The 14,549-nt window shown below is 42.2% G+C and overlaps 1 protein-coding gene across 3 annotated transcripts in view; it reads left to right on the plus strand.

The window, feature by feature from the left end:
• The window catches only part of COL25A1 (collagen type XXV alpha 1 chain), a 643,948-nt gene that overhangs the window by 592,611 nt on the left and 36,788 nt on the right, over nucleotides 1-14,549 (plus strand). For all 3 annotated transcript variants that reach the window (XM_077278990.1, XM_077278988.1, XM_077278989.1), the window contains 3 exons: nucleotides 7,754-7,807; nucleotides 9,987-10,040; nucleotides 11,018-11,044. In XM_077278990.1, coding sequence (XP_077135105.1) covers nucleotides 7,754-7,807; nucleotides 9,987-10,040; nucleotides 11,018-11,044 — 135 coding nt within the window. The remainder of the gene's footprint in view (nucleotides 1-7,753; nucleotides 7,808-9,986; nucleotides 10,041-11,017; nucleotides 11,045-14,549) is intronic.

Genomic DNA, 14,549 nt, shown 5'->3' on the forward strand with positions numbered 1-14,549 from the left:
TTCATCTTTACGCATTTAAGTTGAGTGCAAGGTTTTCTTTCACTATATTAACGGTTTGGGAACCTAACCTTAGCACCACCCCATAGCTGTGCACACGGTGTTTTCTATATAAGTGTCTGGAGGAACGACATGAACAAATCACAGAAACTGACAACATACCAGAACCTACCGAGGGAATACAAACTGTCCCCATATCTAGAGAAACTAGCAAACCCCAAAGAGCGACAGATCCTGAGCTGGTACAGACTGAGCGTTCACAGCCTACTGATCGAATCAGAGCGGCACCAACAGAAATAGAAGCCCCATGAGAGCAGACTCTATCAGAAGTGCTCCCAGGAGGCCAAGAAGGATGAGGCTTAATTCTTGCTGAGATGCCCTAAATACTCTGCAATGAGGGAAACTCACTTTAGAAGACTGTCTGATCTCCTCCCAGACTTCACCTCCATGGAGGTGGAAGAGAAACTACCTATACTACTGTGGGAAGAAGAAAGTGCAGTGACCATAGCGGCGCAGTATGTCAGTGCCTGCCATAGACTAAGATATGTCATGGACCCCTATACCCCACCCTGGACATGTCCCTATCCCATCCCCCTGTTACTTTGCCACTTGCTTTGGTAATGCTAACATTTACTTAGTCCTGCTAATAAAGCCCATTTGAATTTGAATTAAGAGAGAGATACTGGCTTCAGTGCTATTCGGCTGAGGGACCCAAGCTCTCCGGCACCTTGCGATACTCTGCCCTTGATCGAGAATCCAAATACTCAATCAAGTATCAAGCAGTGGTGAGTACATTTGCCCATCATTATTCTTTATTTTGAAGTTACTTCTTAATGACATTGGCCGTACCAATGTCTCTGATGGTATTGAATAATGGATAAGTATCTGCCTCTATTTCTTAGCATCGTGGTCACCATTAATCCTGACCAAATCTAAAACTTCTTATGTTGAAATGAATCCCCAAACTTGCAAAGAGCCTCCAGCATTCTTTACTATTACCTGCAGATATTCATTATTGTACTGCTGTTGAGCCATTTAGCAATCTGTCTTCAGTTACACTCAACTTCAACTATTTACATTTTTGTACTGAGCATCTGCTGCCATTTTTCTATAACTCAGTTCTTATGTTTTTGTGCATAATTATGCCGCTTGACCTTGTTTCCATGTTGAAGGTATAGTCTTTATCTGAAATTCTCCCTTAAAGACAACTGCTGGACATCCTTCTCAAACAGTCGATAGGTGTAGTAGCTGGGTCCTATTGGTTCCTGCCTGTTCTGAGCTGATGACACTGCTGGACATCTACTTATTTCAAAGTGACGTAAGCCTGGTGTGTCTTTCATCTACTGCACTAAGTTTCCTTGACCGACTGCTGTGTCTACAGCCCTCAACATTGAGGTTTCCTAAAAAGAACATAAACAACAGATCTTAAAACCCCATTCTGCTTTGAAATATTTGCATGGGAAAGACCTTGCTGATGCAGAATAACTACCTTGTAAATAAAAGAAAAGGAGGAAGTCAGCTTATCGTAACTGTCTACTTCTGTCCAGAGCTTTGAACACTGTCACTGCCAGGAACAAGATTAGCCATCATGTACAGAGAAAGAAAGATCCAGCTCGAAAAATATAAAATCTTCTGTTTTATTTTAAAAGTAGTAAAAACATTAGTGTATCCAAAAATCGGCCAGAATCACGTAAATGTTTATGCTTATGGACACTTTTTGGATACACTGATGATTTTACTACTTTTGAAATAAACTGAAGATTTTATTTAACAAGCTTGATGTTTTTTTTCTCTGAACGTCATAACTACCTTGTATCTTGTTAGTGTGCTCAGTGTTGCCATGGGACAGGACTTGTGACATGAAACTGTCTGCCATGACTTCACCTTTGAAGCAGCGATTCTTCACCCAGGTTCTGTTTCAGTTAATGGCTTTGTTTCAGCCTGCTATCAAATGATTGTCGTCATCACCTGTTTGATATATTTGCTTACTCATATACCTGACAATAATCCTATCCAATCCCTGACTTTGTGCACACGTACCTTAAAGAATTGATGATTGATGCTATTTTGAATGCACAGGGTGGTCACCCCAAATATTGAGTGATTTAGATTTCTCTGGTGTTCATTCACTTTGCGTTTGGTTAATTGATAAAAAAATTAACAATTAACTCTTCTATATTTGAAATCATTTTTACTTTGCAGCATTTTTTTCCACATCTGCCTAAAACTTTTTGCACAGTACTGTATTTTTTTTACTGTCTATGAATATATGTGTCAGAAAGACAGATGCCCTCAGACCCTGTCACCTGCAGAACTTCTTGCTACCAGACACTAAAATATCTATATTATGTCATTTTCTCATGTCCATTTGTGCACTCCATCTTCATACTTGGTAATTTTGTTTGGTTACAAAAACATTTTAAATAAAAAATATATACCGTATTTTACATACTTTTATAGAACTATAAATATTTAAATCTTGAAGTCTCCAGCAGATGGAGCATAGCTTGAGCTAATAAAATTTTCTAGTAATATCATTAAAAAAATATATTTTCTTTTTACTAAAGAAACTCTAGGTTATAAGAATAGCACTTTCAGCATCAGTAACAAAACCAATGATAGGACACAAATTTGTGAATTTCTATGGAGGAGCCCCAATGTACCATTTTACAAAAGGGACACAGTTGATACTTTGTAATCATTTTTGTATAAAGTAATTAATATGATCTGTGTAGAAACAGGAAGTCTTTTATTCCTGTCTATATCAATCCCCTCTTCAACTTTTGACCCAGCTCATGAGTCATGCAGGGAAAACTGTTTCTACACAGAGCTTAGAAGGGTTCAGCTAGTCAGATTTTAATCATGTGAGGTCAAAGACCTAATGGAAAACAGCAGAATGAAAGAGGTTGTCCACTACTTTAGCATTGATGACCAATCCTTAGGATAGGTCATCAATGTCTGAGTGGGGGTCCAACACCCGGCACCCCCATTGATCAACTGTGATCAGTGTCAGCGGTGGCGGCTTCTGGCTGGAAATACTCACTTGCAGAGCTGGCTGTCTCTCAGCCAGCTGGCGGCTGGTAGTGTTCGCAGTTTGGTAGTACACATCTGTCTCAAATTTAAATCAGTAGGGGGTGGATGTGTAGTACCCTGCGGCGGCCACAGCAAGAAAATAGAACAGCTCCGCAATGGCCGCTGCCGTCACTGTAAGGGGCACGATCAGAGCCGTAGTCATGCCGAGCACTCCGGTGTATCTGTGCCCTGGCCTCCCTTTACATGAAAACATTGTACATCACTTTGCGTACCTGTGGCTACACTTTCGACACCATCAGGGTCACCTCTGCTTCGCTGTAGGTTCCCATCAGTCGGTGTAACAAAGATTGAGACAGTCCTTTTCAACTTTCAAATAAACAACTTTACTGTTAGTTTTACGCAGCACATCCAGATTCTTCACAGCATTTACAAGAGGATTTGCATTACACATCTCTTCTTCTTTCCTCCTGTTCCAAGCTAACTTTGCGTCTGAGAGTTCCCTCAGCAGCTGTTTCGCCCCAGTACTGAGGGCATCTGCCCAAGCTATAAGCTGCCACATCCTGGAGATACCTGTATCCCCATACTGTCACTTTTTCTATCTTGATTCTCCTTTCCTGCTGCTGTACTGGCCTCTGCTGTTCCGGCCCAAAGCTGTGGATGGATGGGTTTCTCTCTTAATAAATGTTGCGTGGTCGCTGCTATTGTCCTGGGCACTTAAGCCCGTGTGGACTGTCTGGGCGCCCAGGCCCTTCTGCCTATAATCAGGAAGTCCTCCCTGTCTTAACTGCAGCTGACCTCTCCTATCATGACTATGCACATTATTGTGCCCCCTCTAGTGTCCAAACTTCAATACTACACTTTCCCTATTTAACAAGTACATGCAATATAAAATTATATACATTAGGCACGCAGCAGCTATTATAACTTTATCAAAAGAGAAGGGAGTGAAGTATTATTTGTACCGGCACATCCCCTACATCACCAATAATAGCTAATTGACGGGGGAGTCGGGTGTTGGACCCCGAGTAATCAGACATTGATCACCTATCCTAAGGATAAGTCATCAATACTAAAGTAAAGGACAATCTCTTTAACTGAGTAGAAAGGCAAAATGAGCAATTATAAATGCACAGTGCTATATAATATGATGACTCCAATATATTAAGAGGTTAAAGCTTTAATGGAAGTGCTTCTTTAATTCTGGTATTTTCATGTGTAAAATCATTTTTACTTACCATAAAAACCATGTGGATATGTGTCAATTAATCTAACCCTCAATACAACATTGATCAGGTACATTTTCTGAGTGCACTATGCAACAATTAGTGGAAATCCCCCAGTCATTCCATAGTCTTCGTGGCCACTTGTATTGTGTTGTTCTTACTCCATGTGCTCATTACCCACTAATCTCACGTTCTTGTCACCTATGTTATACCCATCGTCTGTACCTCCACCTAATCATAAAGGGAGCATCTGGCTTAGACGGAAAGCCAGGACCCAGGGTGAGTGTTTTGTGTCTTTTGCACCTGTTCAACAATATACAACATTGAAAAATGACCAAGGACAGGTATCACAGGACAGGGAGAAATAGATTAACACATTTCAAGCTATTGTAGCGTAAACACACCTGAATATGGAAAGTCCATAAATTATTGATGAATCAGTTTATTGAAAAGTACCAGCTAGAGGAAGAATTCAATAAAGTTCCAAAGACATTGAATTATTTAAACAATTATGGATTAACTGTAAATTTATTTATAGCAGGGTATGATCAAAAACTAGGAATGAGACAACTGTAAACCTGCTACATGCTTAGATACAAGTTCCCACGATAGAGATCGGAGACTGCACATAACCATTACATAGCTGATTTACCATTCACAACTTAAAGGGGTGTTCTCAAGTTTCAAAGCTTTCTCTTATCCATGGGATATGGGATAACTTTCCTATCACTGGGGGTCCAACCACTGTGGCCCCACTGGTCTCAAGAACCAGGAATCTCCAGGATTCCCATTAAGAATGAATAGAGTTTTAGTGCACATGAGAGACCATTTATTCAGCCGGGGCTCTTCAGAGCTTGGCATCAGTGGGAGCCAAGGCGATCGGACCCCCAGTCATCAGAAAGTTATCCCCTATCCCGTGGAATATAACTCTCAAACTTGAGAACACCCCTTTCCATAAAAAAAATGGCAAAGAAAGTCACTGTTCAAATTTCCTTAATGACATTTTAGTCCCAATTCTCGAAGAGTTATGTGGAAGACTTAAAGACATAGTTGAGAATTTGTTTTTAATTCCTGCACCTCCATCTTGATTGTCTCTAAATCTTCACTTATACATGGTGTATTCACTTCCCTGCATATCAGCCTCTTCTTTCTTCCCTTCAGTCTCCATCTTGATTCCCATATCCCACCTTCCATTTTATTCCTCTATGCTCTACTATAAATCCTATAATGCATCAAGACATGACCATCTAGAGCCAGTGCCATGTAGTCAGGAGGCTGAACTGTCATCCCCTTCATTATAACTGTGTGACAGGAGCTGCCCAATCTTCATTAGTAACTGTGATAGGAGTTTTTGTCTTCCCCATGAAGACCTTCAGTAGTACAGTGTAGGCAGCTCTGGTAACTGAGAATGGTGACTCCTTCAGAGAACATAAAGGTAAGTATTTCTCATTGGGTTACCATCACATCACCTCACCTAGACCTAACATGGAGAAAGATATCATAAAATTTCTGATAGAAGGGGAAAACCAAATAAGACAATACTGGCTAGAGTTACATGTATTGGGGGACTAGTGACAGGATCACCAGCAGATCATGTTTTCTGGATTCCCTTAGCATTACACTGGGCCTGGAATTATGATCTTTGTAATACTAAGGCTACTTTGACACTAGCGTTTTTTGCAATCCGTCACAATGCGTCGTTTGGCCGAAAAAACGCATCCTGCAAAAGTGCATGCAGGATGCGTTTTTTCCCCATAGACTAACATTAAGCGACGTATTGTGACGGATTGACACACGTCGCAACCTTCATGCGATGGTTGCACCGTGTTGTGGTGGACCGTCGGCACAAAAAAACGGTACATGTAACGTTTTTTGCCGCCGACGGTCCGCTTTTTCCGACCGCGCATGCGCGGCCGGAACTCCGCCCCCACCTCCCCGCACCTCACAATGGGGCAGCGGATGCGCTGGAAAAATGCATCCGCTGCCCCCGTTGTGCGGCGTATACAACGCTAGCGTCGGTAACCTCGGCCCGACGCACTGCGACGGGCCGAGCCCGACGCTAGTGTGAAAGTAGCCTAAGCAGATCCTGAAAACATGATCTGTTGGTGGGCCTTAAAGCGAACCTGTCATCAGGATTTTGCTAAGTAAACTACAGGCATTGTCAGGTTGTCACTGGCCTTTTTAAAGGGAACCTGTCACCTCAAATTGGCAGGATATGTGAATGCCTTTTTTCCAGTCCGATGGGCGGCTTTTCGTCTTCATTTCTCCACCCTATCTGTCCCTGTTGTCCGCAATATGTTCGTGAATTAGAGTACTTGTCCCCCATAGTTGGCGCGTGCGCAATGCAATCTTCGCTCGCGCACACACAGTATGCTTTGCCCAACTGCAGGCAAAGCCGTAAAGCATTACTGCGCATGCGCCCGCGTACTATGTCCCGGAAGTATTTCGCTGTGTTCTGGGACATACTGCACGGGCGCATGCGCGGTAATGCTTTTCGGCTTTGCCCGCAGTTGGGCAAAGCATACTGCGCGTGCGCAAGCGAAGATTGCATTGCGCATGCGCCAACTATGGAGGACAAGTACTTTAATTCACGAACATATTGCAGACAACAGGGACGGAGGGGGTGGAGAAATGAAGGTGAAACGCCGCCCATCGGACCGGAAAAAGGCATTTACATATCCCGCCAATTTGAGGTGACAGGTTCCCTTTAATTAGTGTGCCGTATGTCAGCTTTTAAAGTATGTTTTTCTCTGAAACACTGCAGAATCAATCATACATAGTTGAAATCATATAGCCAATGCCTGGTAAATGCTGCCTGTGGTCTGAGCAGCATGTATCTACTGTCAGGTTTAATAGCAAAAAGTCATAATCATAAGAGCAGGGAAACCACCCATTGCTTATTAAAGAACCATATCCATCTTCTTCCACCAACCTTGTAAATAAGATGTTACAAATCTTTTATACTGTACGTAGAAACACATTTTAGTAGTAGGCCTCTGTAATGGTCAGATAACATACGCCATATAAACATGTTGACAGTCTAATAACCGAAATTGTTAAAAGCTTAATTGAGAAAACACTTTGGAATGGCCTCCGTCTCCTACTCATCTTTTATTATTCGATTCTTCAAGCATGATCTTCTCCTGTACAGGCATGCGTCTTTCTCTTCACTGGTTCTGGATGCCAAATTCCAATTGATCTCTTGTCTACAGCTGAAATTATACTTAATTGAGGGAATACAGTTTGCCAGAAACTGATTATTCCAAAAAAGCACCATCATTTTATGTTCCTGTTTGTGCCTTGTCTTGTTTCATGTATTCCTGATTGTGACATACTGTTTGCCCTTCTATATGCCTCCGCTGCATGATTTCTTCTAACTAGATTTCTTTCTCAGACTTTCTATTTCCTATATTGCCGATGAACAAAGAGGAGATGATCCACCAGTATCAGCGTTGTGATGCACAAATGAGTTCACTGTGTTTTTAAATTTTTTTTTTTAGGGCACAGATGGACCACTTGGCCCACCCGGTCCTGCAGGTCCAAAAGGTGACAGAGTATGTAGTCCAATTTACCCACTTTATCCTATTTTACAAAAGTCACATCAGCTTTGGTAAATTATTTATTATATAGCTTTTTTAAATAGTCAGCAGCATAATAAATATCACTAGTGCCTTACAGCACTTAGGGTCCTGGTTCACATCTGACTAAGGTCGGTGTCACACTTGCAACTGCAATGCGAGAAACTCGCATCAATACCCGGCATTGCCGCCATCACTCGGGACTGGAGTGCACGGCTGCATTTATTTTTGTGCAGCTGAACGCTCCAATCTGAACCACCGGCGGCAGTCCGGGTATTGAGGCGAGAGACTCGCACAAGTTTCTCGCACTGCAGTTGCAAGTTTGACACCAGCCTAAGAACTTTATCTGGATAGAGTTTGTATATTGCACATTTACCTGCATAGCTTTGCTCCAGGTATTCTGACTTCTTGCCATACTTCAAACAATATGCTAGGAGGTTTTTGGCTTCCTACAAGTCAGCAGATAGTATCAAACCTGATAGTATTATATACATGGCTCAGAGGACTGTATCACACATGATACCATCAAATGAATGAACTGTATCACACATGATAGAATTAGTTACATGGTTATTGTGCTCTGTACATTACAGTAGATTGTGCAGAGCGCTGTGACCAGTGGCAAGATCATCTTGTCTGATGAGCTTTGTAGAAAGCAGCAGAAAAGGCTCATCCAGATGTCCCTGCATTACAGACACCTGAATGAGGCTTTACACTGACTCAACCAAGCTGAATCAGTGTTCAGAGCACAGCAGTATGATGATTTCGCTACTGTGCTCTGAACACTAGTGGTGACAGTGGCTGTGAACAGCCTAAAATTATATAAATACCAGGCTACTGAATGGTGAGAATGGTTCTGACCATTATCGCCGCAGCCCTACTCTCACTGCTCATAGCAGGGCTGTGGTAGTAATGACTTCCATTGGTGGGAATAGCCCATTAGCCTGGCAATAGTAATATAAAGTCAGGTTGCCTGACCTGTGCTCACTGCCATGGCTATGGTAGTCTTCTCACCGTCACTACCCTGGTACTCCTGTCACCATTCACCACTGATACTGCATGAGTGGTGACAGGAGGAAATTATAACTATGCGTAGGGCTACAATAAAATGGCACCTGTCTCATCCCATAGCTACGAACTTACCAGCCCAATGAGCGTGCCCAGTTCATAGCTAAAGCAGCCACAGTGTAAGAGATAGAGTCGGTCACACATCACAGTATCCTATGGTCTGGGGCTGTATTTGCAGTAAGGCCACGTTCACATGTTCAGTATTTGGTGCTTTTTCTACCTCAGTATTTATAAGCCAAAATCAGGAGTGGAATAATCAGAGGAAGAGTATAATAGAAACACATCACCACTTCTGTATTTCTCACCCACTCTTGGTTTCGGCTTACGAATACTGATGTAAGATATTGACCAAATACTGAACATGTGAACGTGGCATTCTCAGAAACACACCACCAAGTATAAATGGCACTTCCTAGTGGCTTAACTAGCAAGCTATAAAAAGAAAACACATAACACCAATTAATTGTATATATTTATAAATAAACTTTTAAACATGAATTCCCCCAAAATCTTGTGAATAAATGGTTTTGCGAAATGAGTGCTTGGATGGCAGCCATTGACTCCCATGCTTCTCACAGCTTCACACTGCAACTTCAATTTCCAAGTTCAATTGTATAAGAAAATTGTATTACAAATGTTTATTGTAGTGATATGATAAGCTAGAGAGATCATGTACTGCTTTCAACATATGTATATATGTAGATAAGTGATGTCAAGGCTGATTTTTAATGCTCATCATCATTTACAGCTAGAATGATGAAGAGTACCCCTGCAATAAAAACGAAAAAATTCATGTAATCGCCTCTCTGGATGCTTTAGATGTACAAATAATCACAGAACATTTTATATTCAGAATATCGTCCTTGTAAAAAAATATTTTAAATGCTCTTTTAGTTGCACAACAATGATAAAATAAATGTTAACGTGTATGCACATATATAATGACTACGAAAGGCACATATACCATTCATCCCTGTGAAATAATGTAGAGCCTCTAGAATCCTTTTTAAACTTCCTTATGTTTTACACTCACAGATTATTCACAATCACATATTTCGGAGCCATATTGTGAATGTTTTTTTTTCAGGGAGAAAAGGGTGTTGTCGGTGATCCGGGACCGAGAGGACCATATGGTCTACCTGTGAGTCATTACTGCTTAAGTTTCAATGTTTAGTAATTTTGTCTATACTGAGGTGCAGACAGTGAGGATACTAAGGCAGAGGTGGCAGAAACAACATAGGGTCTAGATTCATAGTAAATTAAAGAGATCTATCTGACATCTATGGAAAAAGATACATTTAAAGAGGACATTTAAATACGATGTAATTGGGTTATCTTGTGTAAATGCCAATGTTCTCCTGAATATGGCATTGGTGTTTTTTGTTCATGTGCCTTTCCTTTACTGAAATATGGTCACGTCTTCCATGTAAATAAATGTGGTCTTATTAGACAAAAAAAGCCTGATCCTCATGAAAATGCCTACAGAAAAGAGTTGATGACCACGTTCCCATGGCTGACAAGGCTAGATTTACATACTAGGAAGAAAGGGCCATATTTTAGGAACAAAGAGCAACAAAAATGATGACATAGTTATAGCAAGTGACTGGTCCTATTTATAAGTTAGCTGAGTGGGTTAAAAGCCAGGAAAGTTACCGTAGTTATTGAAATGTGCGATCGTCCATGTGATACATAGACAGACCGGGTAAGCCAGAGCGGAAGCCACCGATAATTAGCTGTGACAGTTAGATATTTTTACAGGGTATAAAGAAAGTTTTTTTTATTTCTGATGGGATAACACTACTAACGAATCTGCAATTAAAAGTATGCTGCACACAAAGGATCTACTAGCATATGTTCATACTGGAACGCTATTGTACACATACTGTGTATGTGGGTATAGTATATACAGTACGTGGCATTGTCCATAGGATTATTATCTGCTTGTCTGTGTTATTGTAAAAAAACAAACCTGATATAGCTCCATACCGGGAACAATGCTGGACTGGAGATAAGATGAACTTTAGAAGCAATAACAGTTACTGATATATACAGTATATTCGTGGTCAGTGATGAAGGTCATGTTGTTATTAATCAGAAATGTCATAATCTTTCCCACAGGGCAAAGATGGGGAGCCTGGTTTAGATGTAAGTCATATGGATGAATATTGGCTCTGTGGCTGTGCATGTTGTATGTACATACCAAAAAACATTCCACTTTCATGTTTTTGTTGTTTTTCATCTTTTCTTTTTTATTACACAGTAAATGCACAGTCATAATATATTCTAATATTTGTTTGAACAAGATTTTAATACATTGAGAATAGCCAGGCTTAGCTTGATAGCTTAGTAGATTTGCAGTAGATACATGTAGTCATATCGTACCAACATGAATATTAAAGAGTGGTTTGACATACAAAGTAATTTTCCTCCTGAATCCCTATATATTTAATGCCATAATATGAAGTAATTTCTAATATACCTGAATTAAAAATACCTTATCCTCCTAATTATGCTACCTAACTGCTAATTGCTATTCTATTTTTTTTACCACTCCCTTTTTGATGATGCTCTGTTTGGGAATCCCAGGGTTTGGGTACTCAAACAAAGCATCACCAGGGTGCCAGCATCGCCTCCCACCTCCAAAAGTGACCTCACTTGCAGGGGCAGCGCTGGTCTCTGCATGCCGGATAGTCTTAGAACACACGCCAACAGTGCGCTCTGGTGACAGCTCATTACTGCTGATCTGAGCAGGCAACAGAGAGAGCACTGTCATTGCACACATCACACAGTGCACATTGAGCAGAGACAAGGCCAGACCCTGAAACGAGCACCACTGCTCTTGGTTTCAGGGAGGGAGCAGAGCACTGCAGCAGTTAGATAGTGTAGTTAGGCAAGGATAGAGAATTTTAAATTCAAGTTTATTAGAAATTAGTTTAGATAGATAGGGATTTAGGGTGAAAATGACTTTGTATGTCGGACTACTCTTTAAGTACAGTATATATGACATTGGACCAAGTTTATTTTTAGCAGAACTGTGACCAAGAAGATAACATAATACTAAAACATAAAGGAATATCACACATCTACTAAATAGATTCCTATAAATCTGCAATAATGCAAAGCAAGGTTTCCACATGATGCTGTGAAAGATTTGCAGAAAGTAGATATCTAAGCGGGGTTGTCCGATAAACTATATCCATAGTACATGTGGTAAATGTATGATCACTGGGGGTCTGACTATTGGGACCCACATCAATTCAGAGAATGGTAGGCTCAAGTCTCCAGTGTAAATGAGGTGGTGGTCTGTTATGGTTTCCAATGGCAAGGAAACATCAGAAGCACAGAATAAACGGACAAGCTCTTGGGTGATGGAAACTAGAGCTGACCGCGATGCTAAACCTACACACCACACTAGAAGTAGCCAGGGGGCATTCCTGCGTTGTCTCTAGATGCCGCGCGCCAGCCGGAGAACTAACTACCCCTGGTAGAAGAAAACACAGTCCTGGCTTGCCTCCAGAGAATGTCCCCACAGGAGATAGCAGCCCCCCACATATAATAACGGTGAGAGCAGATGAAAAGACACACGTAGTATGAAAGCAGATTTAGCACAGAGAGGCCCGCTAACTAAATAGCAGAAAGATACAACAGAGGACTTCGCGGTCAGCTGCAAAACCCTTCAAAACACCATCCTGAAATTACCTTAACTCATGTGACAACTCATGCCACTGGAGTGGTAATTTCAGCCCAACAAGAGCTTCCAGCTGCAGAGATTCACATAAGTGCAAACTGGACAAAACATACAAAAATAGACTTAAGGACTAAAGTGTCCAACTTAGCTGAGCAGAAAACTGGGAGCAGGAACATGCAACAGAATCACTCTGGATACATTGATGGCCAGCATTAGAATGACTGAGGAGCAAGGTTAAATAGGATACTCCCACATCCTGATAGGAACAGGTGAACTGAGAAGGCAAAGCTTGCAGGACACCAGTACCACAAGAGACCACCGGGGGAGCCCACGAACCGAATCACAACAGTACCCCCCCGTTAAGGAGGGGGCACCGAACCCTCTCAAGAACCACCAGGGCGATCTGGATGAGCCCTATGAAAGGCACGGACCAAATCAGAAGCATGAACATCAGAAGCTGTAACCCAAGAATTATCCTCTTGACCGTAGCCCTTCCATTTCACCAGATATTGAAGTCTCCGTCTGGAAACACGGGAGTCCAAGATTTTCTCCACCACGTACTCCAATTCACCCTCAACCAGCACAGGAGCAGGAGGCTCAACAGAAGGCACAAGTGGTACCTCATACCTCCGCAATAATGACCGATGGAAGACATTATGGATAGCAAAGGATGCTGGGAGGTCCAAACGAAAAGACACAGGGTTAAGAATTTCCAAAATCTTATAAGGACCGATGAACCGAGGCTTAAACTTAGGAGAAGAGACCCTCATAGGGACAAAACGGGAGGACAACCACACCAAGTCCCCAACACGAAGACGAGGACCAACACGACGATGGCGATTAGCAAAACGTTGAGTCCTCTCCTGGGACAACTCCAAATTGTCCACCACCTGCCCCCAAATACGATGCAACCTATCCACCATGGTATCCACTCCAGGACAATCCGAAGACTCCACCTGACCAGATGAAAAACGAGGATGGAACCCTGAATTGCAAAAGAAAGGGGAGACCAAAGTGGCAGAACTGGCCCGATTATTAAGGGCAAACTCAGCCAACGGCAAAAAGGAGACCCAGTCATCCTGATCAGCAGACACGAAACACCTCAAATAAGTCTCCAAGGTCTGATTAGTACGTTCCGTCTGGCCATTTGTCTGGGGATGAAATGCAGACGAAAAAGACAAATTAATGCCCATCCTGGCACAAAACGCCCGCCAAAATCTGGACACAAACTGGGATCCCCTGTCGGAAACGATATTCTCCGGAATACCATGCAGCCGAACCACATTCTGAAAAAACAGGGGCACCAACTCAGATGAGGAAGGCAGCTTGGGCAAGGGCACCAAATGAACCATCTTAGAAAAGCGGTCACACACCACCCAAATGACGGACATCTTCTGAGAAACAGGGAGATCAGAAATAAAATCCATAGAGATGTGTGTCCAAGGCCTCTTAGGAACAGGCAAGGGCAACAACAACCCACTAGCCCGAGAACAACAAGGCTTGGCCCGAGCACAAACATCGCAAGACTGCACAAAAGTACGCACGTCCCGAGACAGGGAAGGCCACCAGAAGGACCTAGCCACCAAATCTCTGGTACCAAAAATTCCCGGATGACCTGCCAACGCAGAAGAATGAACCTCCGAGATGACTCTATTGGTCCACTCATCCGGCACAAACAATCTACCAGGCGGACAACGATCAGGCCGATCCGCCTGAAACTCTTGTAAAGCACGTCGCAGGTCTGGGAAGACAGCAGACAATATCACCCCATCCTTAAGTATACCCGTAGGTTTAGAATCACCAGGGGAATCAGGTTCAAAACTCCTAGAAAGGGCATCCGCCTTCACATTCTTAGTACCTGGCAGATACGAAACCACAAAATTAAACCGGGAGAAAAACAACGACCAGCGCGCCTGTCTAGGATTCAGACGTCTGGCCGACTCAAGATAAATCAAATTTTTG

This window comes from Ranitomeya variabilis, chromosome 1, assembly GCF_051348905.1.
Source record: "Ranitomeya variabilis isolate aRanVar5 chromosome 1, aRanVar5.hap1, whole genome shotgun sequence".
Lineage (NCBI taxonomy): Eukaryota > Metazoa > Chordata > Amphibia > Anura > Dendrobatidae > Ranitomeya > Ranitomeya variabilis.